Source organism: Amblyomma americanum, chromosome 2, assembly GCF_052857255.1.
Source record: "Amblyomma americanum isolate KBUSLIRL-KWMA chromosome 2, ASM5285725v1, whole genome shotgun sequence".
Taxonomy (NCBI): Eukaryota; Metazoa; Arthropoda; class Arachnida; order Ixodida; family Ixodidae; genus Amblyomma; species Amblyomma americanum.
The window spans coordinates 67,470,658-67,494,513 of record NC_135498.1 but is presented as its reverse complement, the minus strand read 5'-3'; the positions used below and the strand labels follow the sequence as shown (position 1 = coordinate 67,494,513).

At 45.8% G+C, this 23,856-nt stretch overlaps 1 protein-coding gene across 1 annotated transcript in view; it reads left to right on the top strand.

Annotated features, from left to right (window-relative positions):
* The window catches only part of LOC144121361 (SEC14-like protein 2), a 54,626-nt gene that overhangs the window by 28,748 nt on the left and 2,022 nt on the right, over positions 1-23,856 (top strand). The window contains exons 2-11 of the mRNA XM_077654551.1: positions 445-514; positions 2,124-2,167; positions 5,325-5,387; positions 6,596-6,689; positions 8,411-8,505; positions 10,467-10,545; positions 14,724-14,804; positions 15,923-16,009; positions 20,423-20,535; positions 23,302-23,644. Coding sequence (XP_077510677.1) covers positions 445-514; positions 2,124-2,167; positions 5,325-5,387; positions 6,596-6,689; positions 8,411-8,505; positions 10,467-10,545; positions 14,724-14,804; positions 15,923-16,009; positions 20,423-20,535; positions 23,302-23,644 — 1,069 coding nt within the window. The remainder of the gene's footprint in view (positions 1-444; positions 515-2,123; positions 2,168-5,324; positions 5,388-6,595; positions 6,690-8,410; positions 8,506-10,466; positions 10,546-14,723; positions 14,805-15,922; positions 16,010-20,422; positions 20,536-23,301; positions 23,645-23,856) is intronic.

Here is a 23,856-nt window from a genome sequence, read left to right as displayed (position 1 = left end):
ATTCACGGAAGCTGGGCAGAAATTGTCTTCGTATATAGGAAAGAAAAGTTATGTATTTAAAAGAACAAAGTTCGCCCGAAACTCTGATACGGCCCCAAGAATTGTTTCATAGAAAAAATACGACGTTAATGTCACTCGCAGACAAAAAAAAAGCGTTTACCACTAGTCGAGTGTGTTGACTACCACTGACTTATGAAGTAGTATACAGCGCATGTATTTCTTGGTCAGTAGCTTTTGGAGAGAAACTGGCAGGGACAAGCGAGGGAGAAAAAATTTCACTTGGTAAAGCAGTTTTCTGTAGGCCTTTAGTTTTCTGTAAGCAGCACGCGAAGCAAGCGAAAAGTCTGTTTATTTAAGCTTGCAACAAATGCGCTGCAACGCGGGCCCAAGTGCCTCAAGAAATGCTAATTATGTCCCGTTTCTATGTTCTTCTCTCTTGTGCAGTTCAGAAAAGCGGTGGAAGATGTGCTCAAGCCGGAACACGACGACCGCTATCTTCTACGCTGGCTGCGAGGTGGGTGCACCACTGTAAAGGACCCGATTTCTAAGCTCTGAAACTCACGCTGTCTGGACCATCGCACGTTTTCCCGCGAAATCGTCTTCAAATTTACATAGTTTCGTCCGTCTCTCAGCTATGATTTCCAAGGCCCAAATACTTCGCATTCGTCGTGTTTTATTAGCATTATAGCATTATAGTGTTTATTAGCATTAGCATTATTAGCATTATAGATCTTCGACGCGTCCGCAAACAAATAATGTATTAAGACTTCTTTGTCATTTTTTGTTTATTTCCATGGATCTGAAAAGAGAGATAAGTGCCTGACAGCGTCACCGGCTACTTCTTTTCGCAAGAGGTGAAAATAGCACTAAAAATGGAGACAATACGCGCCACAAAACACGGCTGCGACACACAATACACAGTACACAACGTAGAGAGCACGAAGAACACGCCTGAAATGCTAATCGTTAATGGAAAATCAACATTACAACAGTAATTAATGATCCCTAACCTCCCCGCCGCTTTCTGTGGTGTCGCATACTCTGCATCGCTGCCTTGCACTACCTCCCAGCCCTGTGCCCTGTGCTTCCCAGCCACGCAAACGCGCTCCCAACACTTCCTGACACTATTTATGTTTTGAGTGGTGTGCTGGGGAGGAATGCAGAGGCTGGATACACCTGCTGCTCCACTGTTCTGAGCGGCAGATCAGAACTGAAAGGAAAAATTAATCGCAATAGAGAAGAAAGAGCCTCACTGTGACGAACGCTATAGCCCCGTCAAGAAGCGAACAGCAACGACCATGCTCTACGTTATGCAAAGACGGTGCTTCCTAACTTGCCCAGAGCACACAATCAGGTCGCACAAGCTCTCTCGTGAAACGTTGGGTTGGAAACTATAAAAATGTAACTTCTGGGGAGCACCTGCACAGCATCTAAGTGCGAACTCACTAATGGTTCTTAAAAAGTGCTCTATGACTCTGAAATTGGGTGCAGAACCCGTTATCAACGGTACAACAACTCACGTTAACTCCGCGCGTTATAAAAGCTGAGTTTGATCTTGCGACGCCCTTTTAATGCTTTTACTCCTCATCAAATTCTTTCATTAATTTATTGCACACGCATAAATTTTTTAACCTTGTATCTCATTGGACAGAAACCTCTCACGGCTTTTACTTAACTCCACTCCTTCTGTCTGACCCTTTCTATCCGCATACAAATTGGGTGCCGCTATTTTCTTGTTTTGTCTTGCATTCAAATTTGTCAGAGGCAAAATAATCGCTCTCCTTTTCGTAAAGCCCGAGTGTATACCACGGTGGGAGGGCTGCATTCACCGCTAGGTTAGTCTCTTCTACAGGAAAATTAGTCGCATGATTGCAGTGTTGAGGCTTCATTCTGACTGCTGTTTCTGTGTATGCTCTCTTCTTGCTCTAATCAGCGACCGTGTTCAGTCCATTTGTGCGGCTTCGGGATCCTCTGCCGCGTGCCGTTCACCTGCACGTTGCGACGCACTTAGACACGCGGGCTAATTACGTCCTGTCATTCGACAGCAAAATGTGGAGAATGGAAGTTCTGTTTTCCCAATGCTCTCCTCTTTCGTGTTGTTCACTCATTTCTCCTTTCCGCAGCTCGGGACTTCAACCTCAACAAGGCCGAGCAGATGCTGCGAGCGGTGAGTACATGTTGTATGCGAGAAAGAAAAATAACAAGCACGTTTCCAGCGAGCACAAAATCCACTCCAAATCCTCGTGGGCGGGTCGGCATTGTATCCCATGTCTGTAAATCGCTTGCTCTAATGTCATTGAGAGGATATTATTCAAATTAGGAGAGAGAGAAAGATGTAAGGAGGAGAGGTTAATCAGAAGACAGTTCCAGCTGAGTACTCGGAACAGCGGGAAGGGAGGAGGGCAGGTAAAAGGAAAAATAAAGAGTAATGATGGGGAACATCAATCAGCGATGTACGAACGGAGACAAATTGAAATTGTATTAGCGGGTGCCCACCGTATAATACGTTTTAGTTTTAGTGTGGTGGGATTTCATTGCAGAGAATGAACAATAAAGCGTGAAACACTCTTTGAAAAGGAAAAAAAGAAAGTGGTAGGTTTTTGCAAGAACGAAATAGAATGAGCGTCGTTGGCGATCGCATAGCATACCACCAATATCATTTTATTCAATATAACGCAGCGTATTAAGGAAAAACCAATTACATTATGAACGTACCATGACTTTTTTTTAATGACGGAATTTGTAATATCCTTCAATGCCCTAGAATAAAGTTCAGTCGAGGGAACGATAGATATGTTTCACTTTCAAATCGCGTAATGCAGTATTTAAATCGGCTTTAAAAAAAGTGGAGGGGCAATTAAGCTACGCCTTACTGTTAATAACGTGATGGCATTATTGGGTTAATGGCCATATATGCGGGATTGACCAATCTTAACTTTAGATTCATATATCGTTGGGACTCCTCGTACCAATCCTGGCGCACTGGTGCAGAGGTTAAGTAATGGACCACTGCCCAGCGATGGCAGGTGCTGCCACCGGTGGGGCTTGCGAATCCCAGGTTTCTCTTCCCGAGCAGCTTCTCGCGACCAGTCATTAATTTAAAGTCATTAATTGCTTCTCTGGGGACTTTTCGTGGATTTTTTTTTTGTTTTCTCATGGTCAACGACAGTGACGCCGGGTTTTCTGCAACACGAGCTCCTTAACGCTATCGCGTGAACACATGCCCCTGTCGAAATTAGAGGCAGAAAGGAGAGGGAATTTTTCCAAGTTGTGCGAAAATGCAATACCGCCACAAGCCTCTTTCTTTGTAGTCGATGACCAAATGCGCCCATTGCAGAGAGTTCCTAAAATTTTAGATCTAAGATCCCAGCTTGGACATTGGTTCCATCACTGAGCTCAGCCTCTCCCTCATTGTCGGGGAGATGGCTTAGTTGTTTATCAGAGCTCCCAGCTAGGTGCCGCCCGGTGCTGCCCTTACAAAGACTGCGACTGAGGTTGCCTGACTGCATGTTAACTTTTTCACGGCCCTTACCATTATAAAAGCCCCATACATTGTCTTTTTAATAACTTTGTCGTACTCAGGATCATCATTATACACCACGAATCTTACTCATGTTTGTAATTTTTAGTCCTTACATGCCATCGTTGCTCTTAGTTCGCCTGTAAGAAACTCGACCAACAGTACGTATATGGCATAGGCCTGACATGACCGGTAACCGTGTGTTTGGCCCTCTTTGGCTGCAGATGTCCTTGGGTCATTATCTAGAATAATGATCAAGACAATCACTATTCGCTAACGTCAGACATAATAGTAAAATTATGAATTTGTGGCATGTCCAAGATGCTGCTTCACTCTTCAGGAAGCAAAGAATGTCTACATTAGAAAACGATTACTTGCATTTTGATACACCTGAGAGGCACACATAGCACAATCCAGTTAGCCCTGAGAAGTGTCTTAGGAGCACTAGAACAATTATTGTACATCATCAGTATGTGTTGAGAAATTTTCTTGTTGAAAACGTCCAGGCCTTTCCTCTGGGTTATGTACTTGGTAAAAATTACCGATGTGGACCTTTGGCGTTCTCGACAGTTGCGCTGGCAGCTGTGAGTCATACGTAATTTAACTGTAATCGGGTACAACTTAAGTCTGCAGTGAAACTACGCCCAAATTCAGGGCCGTGACACAGAATTCCCACACGTCGAAAAAGTAGCCCGTTGTTTAAACTTTTCTTTCTGGCTAAACAAGAAGGTCACCACAAGAAAAAATTATGAGCACTAGAATTTTGATAGCTGACTTTTTTGCTTAACAGTCAAAAATTTTAAAGCTGATTTCGTTTTCTGATGCAAATGACCAGATGAGTAATAGAAGACGCCGCGGACCGTGGCCTAGTGTTACCAACTGCTGTTTTTTTTTTTAAGTAGTATCCTGCTATATTAATATCTTCGTGACAAATTGCGCAGATTGAAGCGCGCATTAATCTTTGCCATTTGTGTCCTCACGAGCTCGAGAAATAAAACATCTGTACTCAAAAGCTAAGTACGGCTGTCCAGGATGGTATGCGCGCAGTGTGTACATGATCTGTATGGCCAGTGCTTAGTACTGTTTTCTAGCACTCCTTGGTACCTGCCACTGTGTCACATACGCTTGCTTAAAAAAATCGGTTATGTCTTGTAATGTGATGTTTAGACCTAATCCTTATTGGTCAGCATTGTTGTTTGTGTTGTAGCTTTCTACGACGTAGCCTGGTATTCTTTTGTAGCGATAGCTACATTACGGTAGCATTTCGAGCCTTCAGCGTGGCGGTGCGCAACCCTGTGGCTGCGCCGCCACGCTGTCACGTGGTTGGTCTTGTGTTGCGGAACAGCTGCCGGCGGCGCGGTGCCGTGGCTGATCACGTGGTTCGTCACGTGGTTTGTCACGTGACAAAGTTCCACTCAGCCAGCTGTAGCTATCGCGTTACTCCACGTTTAACCAGAGCTAAACCACCAGCCGCCAATTTTTTTTCCTACGGACTTCCTGGACACGGGCGAGTGTAGAGATTCTTTCTTGGAAGTGCCCGTATGGTCGCATATAAATTGGTGACAGAATGGTCTCTCCTTTTGTCTATTTTTCTGCCTACTCCCTCACGCATCCAGTCTCAACTTCCCTCTCCTTCTCGACGTCCGCTGGCTCCGGCCTTGAGTCAAGCCGTTACGCTGGCCGTCAGCATTTCTTTCTTTCTTCTTGCCCAATAGACCATACCACGCAATACCATGCAATGCGAAGCACCTATTTGGGCCATTAGACGCCACAAATGAGCCTCTTTTCCTGCCTTCCATTGCAGCACGTCGAATGGAGAAAGCAGTTCGGCACCGACGATGTGGCGACATGGCCGGAATCTCCGGAGGTGGGAATTCCAAACTTCAGTACAGTTAAATCCCGAAGTTATGAAACTGACTGCCGATGAGAATTGCTGCGTTTTTTCCAAAAACTTTTTAGAGACGCACACTTTAACAACTTATGGTGAGGAATGGTTCAACGGGAACAAAAAAAAAACCTGTGCTGTCATGATCAAAATTCTGCGGGGCGTGTGCTCTTATAAAAAAGTTTATTGCAGCTCTGCCTCGCGTCCCTGTAACGTAAGTTTTTTCTTTTTTTTTATGAGGGCGTTAATGTGGAAAGCTGAGCACATAGTCATCGAAGTTTCAAATACATTTGGCAGCCCTTTGGGTTCCCATAGACAGCCGGAAATATAATCCGACTTAACAGCACAACAGTGCAAGACGCGAACACATGACAGCGTTTTCTGAAAAAAAACTTGGTGCCCGCTTTTTCCCCCATCATGCCAGAATTCGAAGTATTACGTTCTGCCGCAGCTTTTCCATCATCCCATGCAGCATGATTTCATCAATGAGATTTTGTCACGACTGCGAAAGCGGTGATCTTCATGACAATTTAACCATTCAGCCTTAAAACTATTTGCGCTCACAGTATTCCGGCTGTAAAATTTGAAAATAAAAGGTTAAAGTACTCTGATCCATGCTGTCAGGATTATGTCCGGAAAGCGCTTTTTGCTGTTTGCTCTTGGTGCCATCTAATTATCCACATGCTTATTCAGTTCAACTAATAAAGATTGGTTATAGAGGATGATTTAAGAAGATTAACACTCAGAAGTTTTGGGGCCGTAAAACGAGGCAGCCTAAAAAGCTGCGCGCAAATAAAAAAAAATTTACGGCACAGTTTCTCTACAAAGCCCTTGGACAGAAAGCGTAGGCTGCACGTGAACTCTATGTGCTATTCGCCCTCGGTGTGTTCTGTTCGCTTAACGTTCCTGACTTTCTTACCTTGCCCCGTAATTACCACGGAAGAAGGAAGCTGCTATAGCTTTTTCGCTGCAAGACTAGAGCTGGAAGTAAGAGATAAAATCGATCTTTCCGGAAATGGAGTATGGTACTGCTTAGCGCTAGGCCGCTAGGTGTTGAAAAAAAATAAAACGGCAGAGCAGTGCGAACACAATAAACGTTGGTTGGTGTGAAACCATGTCCTCTTATGCAATTTGGAGAGCACATACAAGCCAATCACTAACAACGGCGACTGGCTGATGGGTGGGTGCAGGTGCTGCGCAAGTACTACCCCGGAGGCTTCACAGGCTACGACCGGGAGGGCCGGCCCGTGTCCATAATTCCTTTCGGCACTTGCGACCTTAAAGGTAAGCGACGGCGCAGAACTAGGAACTTGAGAAATCGGTAGCGGGAGAGGGGGTAAGAGAATAGGTAAAGGATAAATGAGAGAGAGGGGGGGGGGGGAGTTCTCAGCCGCGCCCACTGATCTGCTTGAGAGGCGTGACGCCTCCATACCTCGTCAGATATCGCGGAAGCTTCATCAGACACGTTATACACTCGTTGTACTTACATATAGAGACGACGAGGTCTGTGTGCCATACGTGAGTTGGCAGTTGCATGAGCGCAGTTGCATGGCGGCTGCATGAAATTCTTCTCACGTCAGGAATTCGTGTATTTGATGATCATTGGAAGCTATTAGGAAGCCGCTCTCGGACAGCTGTCTTAATACATCAGCTGTTATCGGTGTCTTCTCTTTGTTGCGCTTACTTAAGCAATGCTATTACGTTTTATCCCCTTTTCAAGTCTATCAGCGCGTCTCTGTACTTGTACGAGTTATTTTATTGGGGTACTTTTCTTACTGCAAAACTTGTAGGCACTCACTTGCTTGTGTTTCTCAAATTCCTACCTCCTAATTTCCTTGCGCTTCCTAATTTCCCTTACGTGTTGCACGCGATTTTTCTGCCTCTATTATTAATTAGGTTGTAGTCATTTCGTTCTTCTCATTTTCTTATAAACTACCGCCTTAAAGTAATTCCTTCGGAGGAAATGTAGGTATCGAAATACTGAACACCTTAAGCCTTAAGAGCGATTCGAGTCTGGCTCCGACGTTTTGGCAGGGCCTGGCTGTCTTTTTATTCTGCCCAATATGTAGCCCTGAGCCGCCGCGGTGGCTGAGTGGTTATGGCGCTCGGCTGCTGGCCCGAAAGACGCGGGTTCGATCCCGGCCGCGGCAGTCGAATTTCGATGGAGGCGAAATTCTAGAGGCCTGTGTACTGTGCGATGTCAGTGCACGTTAAAAAACCCCAGGTGGACGAAATTTCCGGAGCCCTTCACTACGGCGTCTCTCATAGCCTGAGTCGCTTTGGGACGTTAAACCACATTAAAACGAAAACAATATGTAGCCCTGCGAAAATCTAAAATTATTATGTAAACCACGCTCCCAACCTTTTTTCTCACCACGCTCACCGCTTTCCTTCGGTTCATCTCTGCGCTGTCTTAAATTAAGTTTGTCCTTTTTTGTCATTTGTTTTCGGTCCTGTAGGTGAGAACGGGCATAATACATAAAATATTTGTTTTTCTCTTGCACGGTGTCTTTAGGCTGCTAGTAACAACTTGGAAGTGGGTGCCATATGCACCCAAATTAGTCATATTTTACAAGTTCAACCTCATGGTCGGCAGCCGGCTTTCCCTATTTAGTGATTTAGCGTTATTATCTCACGGAATCTAGACAAACGCACACGCCAACACTGCTGAGTTATCTCCCAGTCTATGGGTCTGTGTGTAGTGTTTTTGTGCTTCACGTGCTCTTTGAAAAGAATGTTCCTGTAAGAACAAAAAACTGTGCAAACACAGGCGCCGCGCTCATGAATACTGCGAAATTAATCCTCAAACCAAGGTTCGTAATGGGCATTACGTTGACCCTCGTGTGTGACGTCACAGCACGAAGCTGCGCGAATACCGACTGCATGAAGGCAAACAAGAATATTTCGTTCCATCGTACTGGGTAGAGCGTACGGGTATCCATCACGGCTCCGCGGGCGGCTGGGTCCCGCGATGTCCACTGATGGGAGGAACTGTCTCGTTCCAGGTCTCCTGATGAGCGTCACTGTGGACGACGTCATGAGGCACGTCGTCCGACAGTTCGAGATTGTGGAGGAGGACATCAAGCAGCAATCGAAAAAGGTAAGCGCCGCGGCACACAGCTGCGCAAAGAATGTCAACCTGAACGAACATACCATGGAGCGTGTACTTGAGTTCAGAGCGGTGAAGGAAATTCCAGCCACAAGAAAATCACGTGCGCACGTAAAGGACAGTTACAGCGTCTCTACTGCGTGTGTGAACTTCTTTTATGCTTTTTTTTAATATGGTGGTTTTTTTTACTTTTGTTTTCATTGTGAACGCCACGGCACGGGTGTGGAATGGGCCGGTGGTTGAAAACATAATTTTATAAAGTGTAACTTTGGGACCTGTCCTTTTGGGTGGGGTCCTAAGTGCAGGACTCGAATAGAATCTGCTACCCTGCGGGCCTGTGGGCTCCACCTCATGAACATTTGCAACCCCGTGTAGACCCATACTGATTCCCTTTAAAACGCTTCTTTGGCGTCTTTTTTTTTTATTCTGTTTGTTCCTTTCAGACATATTTCTTTTCTTTTCGCGTTTAGCTGCATGTTCCGATTTTGCAACGACTCGCTTTCTTGTGCGCTCTACATATAGGCAGCAGCGGCCGAAATAAACTGGAGTGTGTCATTGTTGTAGTTACGTGAGCGCTGTTGTAGTTTACATGAGGATGCCCGTTTACACTGCACCAAGTGACACTGACGTCCTGCGAGTCATAAAAATTCGGTCGGTGCGAGTCGCTAGCTGCGGCATGTAGACTACTTATACGACGTAATTTACATTGCAGCGGCGGTGTAGTTATAGCCCTTTCAGTATACGTGCCTTCATTTGCAAGTCGCGTCCAGTGATGCCACAGTTCTCTACATGTTCGGCCCGCTCATGGACTCGAGATTTTGAAGAAAAAAACAGTCACAAAAGACAAGGGACAAGAGAAGGAGTGTTCACGCCACAACGACTTCTCCTTCTCTTGTCCCTTGTCTTTTGTGACTGTTTTTTTTTTTCAAGTTACTATGAACCAACTGGCCCGCATTTCAACCCTTCGAGATTTTGTTCGCGGCCACAAGGAATGTGTTGTCGGGTCCGAATCAAGCACAAATTGAGCCTACGAATAGAATGCGATTTATCACCTTTTTACGTTTAGTTGTAGGCATTAACAAGCCTGATTCATGTTTATACATGAAGGGTCCCCCCAAGTGTGTATTTGTCAACTTATTTTACACCCATGCCGCGCCACATTGTGCGATTTAACTCCATGTCAATACAAGGAACGACGGGAGCGCGACGAAAAAATGGACGAGCACTAGCGCTGACTACTACCAGCAGAAGGGGCTCATTAGCTTCCGCAACAAAATACCTTCCAGAAAAGAAAACACTTCACGTGGTCACAGGGTTTGTGTAGCTTTAGGTTGGTAGTAGCCAGCGCTTGCGCTTGTCTATATTTCGTCGCGCTGCCTTCGTTCCTTGTAGCCATGGACCAACTAGCCCTAATCACCATGCACTCTGCATCAGGTCCCATGTCAATGCTTTAATCGGGCCTGTTAGTACCTGCCACATACCCCTGTACCATGTAAACATGACTCCCACGAGCTACTGCTTCCTCACACAACTTGGCTGAAGCACTTACCATTCACTGTGACTTCTGTTTCTTCAGGGTGGCATACGTTGCGCCACTGAAAGTGAATTTTATTCAGTCCACGGGTTTTTATTAATGAGACGAGGGGAAAAGTGTGGTCAAAACTGTACTCTTCTGTAAAGACAAAAATAAAACTTCATAGTTTGTTCGAACATGACTGGCCGATGACTTCGTGGATTGGATAAGATAGGAATCTGTAGCCTTCGAACGGTTTGCGGAAAATTTCACACATGAAGAACCTGCACCGTCTCTGAAAGATGCTGCAGGATCTCTTTTAATAAAACGTTTATTTAGTAGTGACGAAACCCATTATTGCACACCCGAATATATTTCAAAATTTATTGTAACAAAGTTACCGATATTACTTTGTTCTTTTGCGCATGGACTCGTACAGCTGGGCAGAGCCATCGAGACCATCACGTACATCTTCGACTTCGAAGGGTTCGGCCTCTCGACCCTGGCCTCAAAGGCAGGTGAGCAACATTGGTGACTACACACAGTGCGGCGGCCACGAAGTTCGCATCGGCAGACCAAATCGTGAATTGGGCAGCAGGCTTGGCCCTGTTAGGCTCCCTCAGATCTTCGTCCGATAAATCATGAACACTGGGCCTATTATCCTCCTGCTCTACATGTTCCTTTCTGATCTGTACAGTTTCGATTTGTGACATCCTACCGCAGCTCCATGTCATTGCCATTAAGCATATGGACGCAACCAGTCAATAGTGCTATATGTTCGAGGTATAAAAGCGCCGTCTACGTTTGCGCAATATGGCCAGCAATATACGCTCTCTCGCGCAGTTTTCAGCTCTACAAACATCAGAAAAGTACTCGGAGCATATTCCTTGTCGTCTTAGTGAGGCGTTATATGTAGAACACAGCGCGAAACTCTCAGTAAGTAATTCCACTACCGCTATTGCCTAGAAGGCCTTGACACACGTGGTCGTGCAGCCGCCGACCTTGCTCGCCCTGCTCTGAATCTTGACGATTTCTGGCATCATCTCGAGGTCTCTGAAAGGTCGCACGCCTGGCTTGCCCCAAACACGAGTGCTGCGTCTTTGCGACGCCATTTCTGGGCACGAACATCTAGCCGCTCAGGCCATGTCTGGCTGACAAACGGAGGACGACAGGCACTGCAACTTGTACTGCCCGCTCGACGTTGAAACACACACCTGAGGTGCAGCCGCGTTTGGCGTGCACAGTCTTCTGCTAGCGCATCATCATCATCATCATCAGCCTGACTACACCCGCTGCAGGGCAAAGGCCTCTCCCAGGTCTCTCCAATTAACCCTGTCCTTTGCCAGCTGCGCCCACTCTATGCCTGCAAACTTCCTAATCTCATCCGCCCACCTAAACTCCTGCCGCCCCTGCTACGCTTGCCTTCTCTTGGAATCCACTCCGTTACCCTTAAGGACCAGCGGTTATCTTGCCTTCGCATTACATGCCCTGCCCAAGCCCGTTTCTTTCTCTTGATTTCGACTAGGATGTAATTAATACGCGTTTGTCTCCTCACTCACTCTGCCCGCTTTCGGTCTCTTAACGTTACACCAGTCATTTTCCTTTCCATGGCTCGCTGCGTTGTCTTAACTTAAGCTGAACCCTTTTCGTTAGCCTCCACGTTTCAGCCTCGTAGGTGAGTACTGGTAAGATACATCAGTTATACACTTTTCTGTTGTATATTGGTAAGCTGCCATTCTGCTAGCGCACCATTCGCCATTTTGTAACATAGTGCAGCTGATGATGATGCTTCATTTTTTGTAGCACATGGGCAACTAAAACAACAACAAAAAATCTAGGCGGAGGTGATAATGCACGATGGAGTTTCGTGCTGGCATAATTAGTTATGCGCTAAGTAAGTTTGCAGGAAGTTGCCGTGCCAGTGTCTCGTAATGGAGTGCTTCGAGGGGAGTAAAATGTCTGCTCATACATTCATGAATGTAGGATGGAAAAGCGACTACAGGTATATTGTGGGCAAAATAAACACGGCCTGATATAAAAACAATATTTATGATTCGTACGCGACTATAGGTTAAGGCGACGAGAGTAAAGAGGGCTTTAAGTCAGTATAATGGTGAACTTGTGCACAGTCCCTGAAGCAAATGATAAAAAAGTTTCCTGAAAAAAAGAACAGCATAAAAGAAGTCCGAAGGCCCCACCTCCATTCTTGATGCAGCAAGAACAGAGAGTCCAGGAAAACCTGCCACTTGCGCCAGCATCGCACCATCCGGATCCCGAAGGACCGGATTGCTCAGTCATATTACACGAGGCAGCGGAAAGGGTCTGTCAGGATGGCCCGCACGTGTCCGCTATAAAAGAAAGAAATCTGGCAAGAAAACTACGAATGCGTGGCGCAGAGATGGCCCGAGAAACACTGGAAGCCTTGAAGTGAGTTACGTAAAGCACAAAGCACGTGCCAGACGATCCAATCCTCCGATTAATTTCCCCCGATCGAATATGGATGAGAGAGAGGTCATGTGGGATGCACGAATTGCGCAGTCGGGAGTTGCGACACCTGGCGGCCGCGTCGCTCGGCAATGGCCCTTCCGATGTCAACGTTGTTTCGCTCCAAGCTATTCCGCTTTTTGTGTTGTTTTGCTCGAGTGATGGCGTCTCTTCGAAGAAGCGAGCATCGAAAGCAGGAAGGTGCGGGTAATCAACGGAGCAGGCGCTCTCTTTTTCCCGAATAATTATGAGCCCGACTCGATGGCTTGCAAGAAAGCCACGTTCCTGCCGCCAGTGCGTTTACACAATCCGCACATATGTGAGACGCGGTAATTGACAATCAGCTGGTGAATACCAGAATAACGCATTATTTATTAATAATAATAATAATTGGTTTTTGGGGGGAAAGGAAATGGCGCAGTATCTGTCTCATATATCGTTGGACACCTGAACCACGCCGTAAGGGAAGGGATAAAGGAGGGAGTGAAAGATGAAAGGAAGAAAAGGTGCCGTAGTGGAGGGCTCCGGAATAATTTCGACAACCTGGGGATCTTTAACGTGCACTGACATCGCACAGCACACGGGCGCCTCAGCGTTTTTCCTCCATAAAAACGCAGCCGCCGCGGTCGGGTTCGAGCCCGGGAACTCCGGATCAGTAGTCGAGCGCCCGAACCATTATTTATTGCTCAGAATTCGTTATTCTGGCAAGCCGTTGAGGGATCATGAAGCGTGTAGACCTGAGCGGTAGGTCTACTTGCTAGCTTTGCGCCAGCATGGGGGTTGAAGTTTGTAGAGTTATGTCTGAGGATGCGTAGCTGTCTGTCAAGGTGCGCACTTACCGTGTAACGTGTTAAGACAGTGTATCTGGTTTAGCAAAAAGTTTTAAGGTACATATAGACTGTCCTTGATGGTCCCTAGATAACTACTTCTCGGTGCTCGTTGTTCTGTCCAGTATACTCTTATCCTCTCTCCCATTTTAATGCATTTGTCAACGTCTAATATTCAGTGCAATTGTGAAGCTAAATTTTCACCTTCACACTGGATTCCCGCGGGTGTCAACGCCCATACTTTCTGCGTAACTCGCCAAAAGCACGCTTGAACAGCCAGAAGTGAGTTGTTTTTCACAAAATTGACACAAAACCTGGAAGCCGCAGGACCGACTCGTATGTTCAGCAACTTGCACCGTATGCGTCATTTATTTCTTCTGAATACTCGCACAATTCTCTCACTTTCCTAATCTCCTGAAGTCAGTTCTTATCGCAAAGTTATGTGCAGCGGGGAGTGTTTATTACGTATGTCCTGATTTTTCGCGCTTCCACTTCGCCTTTCTGATACACAGCGCTGCGCACTGTCGTTAGCCAAGACTGACTGTCAGTGAAGTCCTAGTTAATGAGAATCAGGGCTACCGCTGTGGTCAACGCGTTTCTGCAGCCGTTGCCAAGCAAATAATGTCATACATGAAAGCTGAGATGTATAGTCCTGCAAACTAAATTTCTCTATCCGTGCAGTGCTTTACATGATCCATACATGAAAGCAAGAAAGCTGGTGCTCGGCAGCAAATGTTCGATATAAATAATTTACCCATTCACTAAAGTGAACACAATTCTGGTAAATGAGTAGCGCGGAGAGGCGAATGGCTTTTAATGCCCGTTATATAACGGTGCAACCGAAGATTAGCGTCTGTGGTGGACGCACAACTTCCGCTGGTACAAGCGACCACTCAGATCCTTCTGATGCCGCATTTGAATCTGTCTTGAGACTTCTGATAGAAACCATGTGAAAAGGAACGGTGACTCCTGCTCAAGCTGATTCACTTTCAGTGCCTGTACATGGCAGGGATCCTTGAAAGTGAAATCACGTAATTATTCGCGGAAGAAGGCGAACTGAGAAAGAAATTTTGTATACCGGCTGAACTCTATTTAGGCATACTTAGTTAAAATATGAAGTTCTCAGTCAGCGGCTTTTTGTGTATCTGGATAGCCAACCAGAACACCCTTCTGGTTAACATTCCTACCTTCCCTGTTCCTCCCCCCCCCCCCTCTCTCTCTCTCTCTCTCTCTCTCTCTCTCTCTCTCTCTCTCTCTCTCTCTCTATGTTATCAGACCGCTGTTGGAGCATTGTTGCCTATAATGCATTTCCAATCAATTTTCTTATACAGAGCAGTATTTGGAGCATCGTCTAAAAGCGTTGCTGGTGTGCGTTCTTTCTGCAGTGATCGAATACCTCACAACTCTCATGTGCGTCTTCGAGGACAACTACCCGGAGAGGCTTAACAAAGCGTTCGTCGTCAACGGTGAGTCCTTGCTGATGCCAGAAGTACAATTTACGCTATTAAGACTTGTTCGTTTGAAAAGAAACAGCACCACAAATCTAAAGGATCAAGGAGGCACAAAAACGAAGACAGTACACTTAAACAATCAAGCCACGCGCCATCCAAGAGGCTGTAGCGTGGGGTAATTGTTTACGGCAATTACAAGTGATGATGCGAAAATGCAAAAGTGAGTTGAATTGAATTGAGTTTATTTTCCCCGTGTAACTTCGGGAGGGCCGAAGATAAAAGCTGCGAAAGCAGCTTCGCTAGTCCATCGACCCCCACAGTGCGTGGCAGCAGACAGCAATGCAGGAAAATAAGTACTCGTACAAAGATTGAAACGAACAGTCAGTCACCCCTACAGTGTGGGGGGAGCAAAAATAAAAAAAAACATGAAGAGGAGATATAAGAACACGAAGAGGGAAACAAACCATTGACACGTTTTCAGCATGTCAAGCATGTCAATATTCTCTGTGCCACTACGAGCCTAATAGCACTAGGCGACACGTCATTTCATGGTTTGAGGGAACGATAAACGCGCATTATGCTTCGTCAAATGGCGCAGATCGTGTTTAAAGCAATCTGCTTTGGAAGTCTAGTCCTATCGGTAATCTTCCTGTTATATTTCGTTCTTTGTGTGGCGCTTGTCGCGTCGTGTGTGCTGTCGGACAGAAAGATATATATGGGCTTCTCATCGTTCAGCTTTTCGCTCGTTCATAATATTATACAGTCTGCAGAATTTTCAGCATTGGCTGAAATAAAAACAGAGCTTAAATGATATTCACTTCTATGTTCCTCGGGGCCTCCCAGCGACTACAGTTCTCACTTGATGACTGCGCCTACTCCAGGTTTGGTCGTCGTTTCGTAATTTTCGATCATCTTCTGCGATTCAGTTTTATCATCCTATTTTCGGGCCTCTTTGTGCGTCAATGTGCGAGTAATACACCGAGGATCTCCAGCGGGCAATTCTACGAGGAAAACACCTTGATGAGTGACGTATCTCGTAACGCTGCTTCTATATAACAGCATAATTTCTTTTTCGCGTGTGTGACATGACGTGACCTGTTCGTTTTACATGTGTCGTTGTGCGTCGTCTTCAGCTCCCAGGTACTTCCCCATCTTCTGGAAGATTGTCCGGCCCTTCCTGAGTGAACTGACTGCACGCAAGCTGGCCCTCTTCGGCAAAGGTTAGCATGGCGTTTAATCACAAATGCAGCCTGTTTCGCAAACTGAAACGCGTCTACGTGTGACTTTTCATTTTTATTTATTCTACGCACTGGAACATATGAGAGGGCGAGAGAACAAATCTAACTTGTGGGCAGCTTGACACGCTCGTACCCCCTAATGCATAAGGGCAATCAATGGCAGACACAGTACAAGCGGTACGTGAAACATGAAGAAACGACACAATTTGTGAGCATAACTGCCAGAAAAAGAAGAATCGATTGATATTGAGAGACATGACGTGATTCTATAAACACAGCAATAATATACAAATTTTCCAGGGCAAAAAACTAGCTGCGTCCTTCACTGAGATGTTACATTTTTTTAAGCAGAAAATACCCACACATAGAGCATATACAACCAAATCTACATGCATCATAATACATATGCGATTACATAAATCAACTGTACAACACGTTAACGTTTATAATTTACTCATGGATAGTATCATTAGTAAGAAGGTTATTTAACAGACTTGAAATTATGTTCGACAGCATTTCCATTCCGTAATTTGTTCCTGACCAAGGATCCTCCCAGTGTTCCCTCTGCAGTTTATGATATGGTTGATAGTTGTTACCTATGTTAGCCAACTGTGATGCGAAGTTATTTCGCTTTTTATCTTTCATTGGGGCTTTACACAGAAAGAAATCGTAATAGTGTTCCGTGTCTACTAAGTAGTTGTTTAAGCAGTGTACCCGTTGAACATTGTGAGGTTGAGTTTGAGATCATTCTTACAACCTTACTTTGAACACGACTAATTCTTGCAGCATTAGTGCATGCACTGTTTCCCCACACGAGAAAGCAGTATCCCACATTAGACAAAAAAATGCTACATATAACAGCGCCTACAGGCATTCGATGTGCTAATTTATTCCTTGCTCATCGCATTCTTTCTCGCTGACAGGTCCGAGCATCATCTTTTGTATAAACACAGTGCTGTCTTCCAGCAGCACTGAGTTTCCGCGGCACATGCTGGTTAGGCTCACAAAGGCCGGACCAGAAGGCCTAACCACTTTAATCATTAGTCCTGGGGCTAATGTTACAAGTCGTTTTGAATGGTGCAGTCTTGGCGCTCTATTGCGATTGACGCGAGTTAAATAGAGCCAGTCTTTTTCATTTTTCGAAGGCTTCTTGCCTTGCTGGTCTCTGATTTGAAACGTGAGCGCGGAAACAGCACCGAGAGAACTGCCCACAGAAATTTCCCCAAAACGGCGCTTTCCTCCTGTTTAAATTGTCACCACCTCGGCGCAGAGGCCACTGGGCTTGCCTACAGTGAGAACGCGCATGATCGAAAGATTACGGTGTGCGGCACAGCAAGGTGCCCTACTAGTAAGGTGTACGCATACACCATGAAGGAATGAAATTTTTCCTTTCCTCCATTGTATAGGTTACCGTAGCCGAGACTGCGCAGAAGCTTATACGTACCAGTTGTAGTGGCTCATGGAGAATGACACGTGGTTATGCGGCGGAAATTCTTTGTCAGTGTCGCTTCCGGGAGTATAATGGAAGATAAGAGGTTAGACTGCAACTCGGAAGGTAAGGGCGCATGATATGCTCCCAGTTTCCGAAGTTTTGTGCAGTGAACTGCGAAGTCGCAACAACAGAGACAGTATTTCATAAAAGACACGTGTAAATAACTGAGTGAGTCGTCTGAAACCGCATTGATTAGTATTGCACAGAACGGGCTGGCCAGCAAAAAGTGCATGTTACAAAATTGAAGGAGTCTAATTAAAGCTACCAAAAACGGTTTCCAAAAAGAAAATGCTGACCCCCTAGTGAATGCATGCCGGGCTAAGTACTACATTTCCTCGCAATATTTGTTTACAAATGAAACGGTCGCACGAAATGGAAAATGTTTAATGCCGTTAGCTTGGTGATCTATACTTAGAAAAAAAAATAAAGCCTGCTAGAGTGCTAGAGACGCGAATACGAATCCAGCCCCGGCAGTCGCTTTTACATGAAGGCGAGATGCTAGAGCCCCGTGCACTGTGCGACGTCAGAGCGCGTTAAGGAACCTCACGTGGTCGAAATTATCCGGAGCCCACAATGCTTCATGTCACATATCCTTTCACGCGGCATGCTTAGAAGGACACAGAATGGTTAGTGCAACAGCAACTTTGAAAACAAAATAATTTCTACACAATTGTGTTGAAAAAGCACTATAAGAAGTAGAGCAACAGACGAATAGCATCTAGAGTATGTCAGCTATAACCCACGGGGAAACTGTGGGATACAATGGACTCTGACGCCACCATCACCACCAGTATTTGAGCATCCGGCCATGGAACACCATTCCTTCCCGTCCGTGAGGTCAATGATCTTAAATAGCGTCGAGTAGTTTTAGTATAAGGGGGTTGCAACTATTTCAGTGAGACGCAACGACAAACGCCACGCAGGAGACTTAGTGAGAGGTTAGTATTTCGAAAGAGCCAGTTTGGAAATCAAATAGAACCTGACCTCAGAATGTAAGGCATAAACGAGGCGACGCACAACCGAAGAGAATAAAATAAAGGTGTCCGTCCAAGCCCACTTACCGACGTGATGCAATTAAATTTAGTCCTTTAGACAGAGGTCACGAATAGTAAAATGACCAAATATTTTTAAAATTCTAGTTTATTTTGATTGAAATGCGTAGTAAACAACAGGTTTCTAATTAGCAGAATACAATAAGTTTTATTAACTGATTTCATAATGTTACTTCCAACTTTTTTTGTCGCTCAGGAGGACGAGGAGAATAAACTTTATTTCCGTCGACAAAAGTAGCAGATGGTGAGGGGTTATAGCCCCATCAAGTGGCCATGAGCCCGTGGCGTTCGGCGAGTTCCAGGGCTCTTTCCACAACCCGGATCTGTGTGTCCGAGTCGGAACTGAGCAATGCGGGCTCCCACTGGTCTGGATTCGAGAGCTGCAAACCTCGCGGAGGGGAGTCCTGAGGGCAAGCCCAGAGTATGTGGGACAGAGTGGCATGTTGGCCACATAGTTGACAGGAGGGAGAGTAGACCCCAGGGTATATGCGGGCATATATCGCGGGGTTGGGGAAGGTGTTCGTTTGGAGTGGCCTCCACGCAACCTCTTGGGGTTTGGTGAGAGAAATATGTGCGGGGGGATATAGAAGTCTGCCTAAGCAGTAATTTTGCCGCGCATTTCGTAGCTACGCAAAATCGTGCAGCCTTCATAATGATGTCACTAGCAGGTGACTCTCGACCATGTTTTAGTCTCAACTTCCGATCGTTGTTGATCTACCTTAATTCGCCTCTACGTTCGCTATCCGCAAGCGACTGTTTGTTTCTGTCAGCCGACGTGCGCACTCATCAGCGCAGCTGTATCTCATCATACGAAGCGCATAGTGGATCTTCCATAGACAGACAATCGTCAGTGTACTACGAGAGCAGCTACGGATTTGATAAGTCTATGGTACCATGACCAAATATATAAGAAAGCTACGAGCTGATGATGACTTGCATGTCTCAAAGGCGTGTTTCTTTGTTTTATTTTTAGAGGCATAAAACTTGGGCTATGCTTCCAAAATCTTTTATGCATAAAAATTTGATTTCAGACTGGGGAAAGACGAAGATTGTCGAGAGATTAGTTACGATTCGCCGGCTTCTACAAAAAAATCGCCATTTGAATTAGCCCCCCTACCAGCTGCATCAAAACTGCGATTGCGGCATTTATGTTGAAAGTGCAAGCAGAAAGAGTAACTTATTTTAGTTAACTAACAAACTGAAATAGTTTCTCTAGGTTTACGAATATCCGTCGAGCTGAAGAAGCACACAACAAAGCCAAAACGTCCGTAGCAGTCATGACTTCTGGTTAACATTAGCATCACGCGCTCTTCCCGTCGTCCTGCCTTTTCATGTGTCGTGTTTTTTTTTTCGGAAACCTTCATGGAGTTACAAGAACCGGTAGGTGTACATTAACATGACTGCTCACAGTCACGAATCTCAGCACTCCTATGTCTTTCTGCCCGAGGAGTCGGTTTAGCGCTAACTTCATGTTTGAGTGCTTCACAAAAAAGTCTAGCACTGCATCTACGAAGTTTTTAAAAAACTGTGTCGACATAAAAGCAGAGGCAACGGTGGATCACGTCGACCAGTTGGCTATAATCAGCTTAGCGAGTGAGCATCTCTATAATCTGGTGTTGGTTTCACGGCTACTGAAGTCTTGTTCTCTCCGGTCTGTCACGATTTTTTTCATGTGCACCCGTTCTTAGCTTGGCTGCGTAGGAGGCAACTCGACTCGGAGCGAACATGTAGTCTCGCTACGGTACAGTACGACATGAGCAGACTATTATAACAGGTCTCTAACCGAGCCGCGTTCGTCGCGGGTCAGAAGAAATGACGCATTCGCTTCGGTCTTCTCTTGGGCCCGTGCAGACGAGCAGGCTTGGAAGAAGGCGCTCCTCCAGGAGATCGACGCTGACCAGCTCCCGCAATTCTGGGGAGGGACGCAGACCGATCCCGACGGGAACCCCCGGTGTCCATCAGTGGTAAGCGTGTTTCCTTCACAGTGTGCCCCGAGACGTAGTTTCTTCACCTAGCTATGGTTGGGATGAGTCCAGAAGCGACCGCGTGCCATTATGAGCATTAGAGTTGAGACTATATGCCACCCAGTAGCGATTCCTCTCAGCGGACACATTGCGCACTGGGGTCCCCTTCTTTCTTGCTCTTAATCATCATCATCATCATCATCAGCTAGGCACGTTCATTCCAGTAAAAGGCTTCTACCAATGACGTCTAACTAAGCCTCTTCCGCGCCAGCAGCTGCCACTTTACTTCAGCCCAACCTCGTGTCTGCACCTGTCTCTCCACCACTCCTGGATGTGGCTTCCTTCCCTTGGTATACAGTGCATTACTCTAACAGGCCAACGGATATATGCTCTTCGCTTTGCGTGGCCTGCACAAGTCTCTCTTGGCTTCCGCTAGGTGTCACGACCGGAACTCTAATTTGTTCTCAAATACACGCTGCTCTCTCACCCTCAATGTCTTGCTTGTCTCCTCGGTTCTTGTGTTTTTTGTCGTCCAAATGGAATAACAGTGTACGTTGATGTCGCTGAGCCCCACCTGCCGAGAATACAAAGGCAGGGCGTTAGGCGAAACTGTTAGAAATGGGGTAGAGCATAGCAAGCTCACAAAATTTGTGTGGACCGTGCAAGCCAGGAGACTGGCAAGCCACTAATTTAAAGGTTTCTTACTTACGCAGTCTACCGCCGTGCATTATGAGGTTCCGCGAACGTGTACTGCTGGCTTAGCACTGTATTAGGCGTTGTTCACGCTCCTTGTCGTACTGATTTGATTTAAGTTAGGAAAGAACGCCACCAAAAAACTGCAAAAGACTGAAAAAACACACGGTGTTTCCGAACCTACTCTGTTCTTTCGTTCCCAGCCTTTTCCCAACCAGACAGACCTATTTCGAAAGTTCTGTTTTGAATTTAATCTTTTTATTTACATTTACTGCAGCACTGTGAAGGCATAATTGCGCGGGAGATACATACATATACACAAGTCGACCATATAGCATGGGCTAATAATTTGTGCAATATACAATCCATGAAACTAAAAAGGAAGAAACACAGTATTATTCTTCAGCATTAAAATCTATGTCCCAGTTTTGTCACCACCTTTGAACGTGATCCAAATTCTACTGCAGATTTTCTATATCACAAGGGGATTTAATAGGAGGATACAAAACACACTCACTCGCATACTACCGCACCTGACAAGTAACATTTTGCACTATGTCGGACATATATTTAGAAACAGCAAAGGCTCCAACACAGATCTCTGCACAACACCAGATGTGACCGTTGCAATTTATGAAAAGTGGCCATTGACTAAGACTCGTTGCTTGAACCCTTCAAGGCAATTTTTAATCCATTCAAACTCTGGTACCAAGAACCGATAGTTTATGAAGTAACAGGACATTGGGGAACAGTGTCGAATGCCTTTTTGAAGTCTAAGAATACGCAGTTAATCTGATCCCGGTTGTCAAAGGCAGAGAAAAGGTCACGACTGAATTCAGCTAATTGTATTGTGTACATGAACGGCCGGCCCTGAAACAGTGCTGGAATCGGTAAAGAATTTTTCCGATTCCAGGTGTTTAATCATACTTGTGTAAGAAAGTAAGAGAGATAGTAACAACACTTCCCTGAACCGCCTTTTTTAATCAGGTCTACGTTGGCTAATTTCCACTCCTCAGGTAGAAGGCTAGTTTCAAGCGATTTATTAAACAAACTAACGAAATAATACGCAAATGCATTGGAACAGGCCTGCAGTTTATAAAGAAAAGACTGCCAGGCCCGCCTGCAGAGCCAGCTTTAATAACCTGAAGAAGCTTTTCGACTCCGTTGTGCCTAATAACCAGGTCAAACATAACAGTAGTTAGCGCCTCGAACACGGAAGGAGATAGCCCGAGCTTTTGTGCCCTCATTGTAAAAAGATAGTCTTCTTTCAATACATTTGCACATTTCTTCATTTAGTATTGTCACATATTAGCAATACTGGCAGCTTGAAGAGAGGAGACCTTTAAGAAACCAAAGTTTAAAAAGCTTCTGCTACCTATCGGTGAGGAATTCATTCACTTGGAGCCCACTCTCCAGTCCAGATTTTTTTTACATCACTTTTAATTTAAGTTTGGAATATTCTAAGACACTGTTCTGAACATATTGATGGCAATTGTCTAACATTTCAATGCGTAGCAAAATGTTGCTTTCAAAGTTTATCCTGCGTTCGCACCGAGCAAGGCCGCCACAGAAAACGAGTAGGGTGCATTTTTCACAATAGACAGCACAAAACTACAAGAGTCCCAAGGAGGGATCTGCGGATGTATTGATTGTTATGGCGCAACCTTACGATATGTGAAAAAGATGCGCTCGTAAACAACTTCCTGACGAAAATATGCGCTTGTCCAAAATATGTAGGTATGGCAAGATTTATAAGATCAGCGGTATCGGTGCATCGGCGACATCTGAGTTAGCGGGTGAATCGGGGTTCATATGAATTGGCTGGAGGAAATTGGAAGGCCTTAACAGCGGTACAATGTCGATCCAGTGTAAGTTAGTGCCGATGGACGCTCTGATAACTTCGTTTACATCTGTGGAAGTAGTTAGTCGTGGACACTGCAAGCATTCCCTAACCGAAGCCTCCACCATACACCAGGGACCTAAGCAGCCAAACGACTGATGTCTGAGAACATGGCTACGACCTCAGATTCCACAATTCAAGGTCCCTACGCTGCCGTCTCTCCCTGTCCCCAGGTCATTGACGGTGGCGAGGTCCCCACCCGCTATTACCGCACCACGAACGGGACGGCATGTCCTCCGGTGGACCAGCAGTGCTCGGACCAGATCCCAGCCGAGGTGGCGCGCTCCAGCACCGTGGTGAGCCGCCAGGCGACGCTGGACGTGCCCGTGCGCGTGGATCAGTCGGGCACGCTGCTTGCCTGGGAGATCGCCTCCGACGATGTGCTTTTCGGGATCTCCTACCAGGAAGATGTCGCCGTCTCCAGCAGTACAGAGGTGGTCCTCAAGCCTTCACGCATAAAGGCCGGCATCAAGATGCCCGAGACCGGCACTCTGACGTGCCCCAAACCAGGAATGTGTACGTGTACTTTATATCTTTGCAACGGCAGCCGTAGGGAAAAATCACACAGGGGACAATCGTTCTCCTTTTTCACCTGAGGGTATCTCCTTGACATAAACTGTTACATTTTTAAACACTGAGCATCTTTTCGCGAAAAAAATATACACGCTTACCCCTATGTTCTGTCCATGGCTATGATATGACAGACCTAGCTGCTTATAAGCCATGAA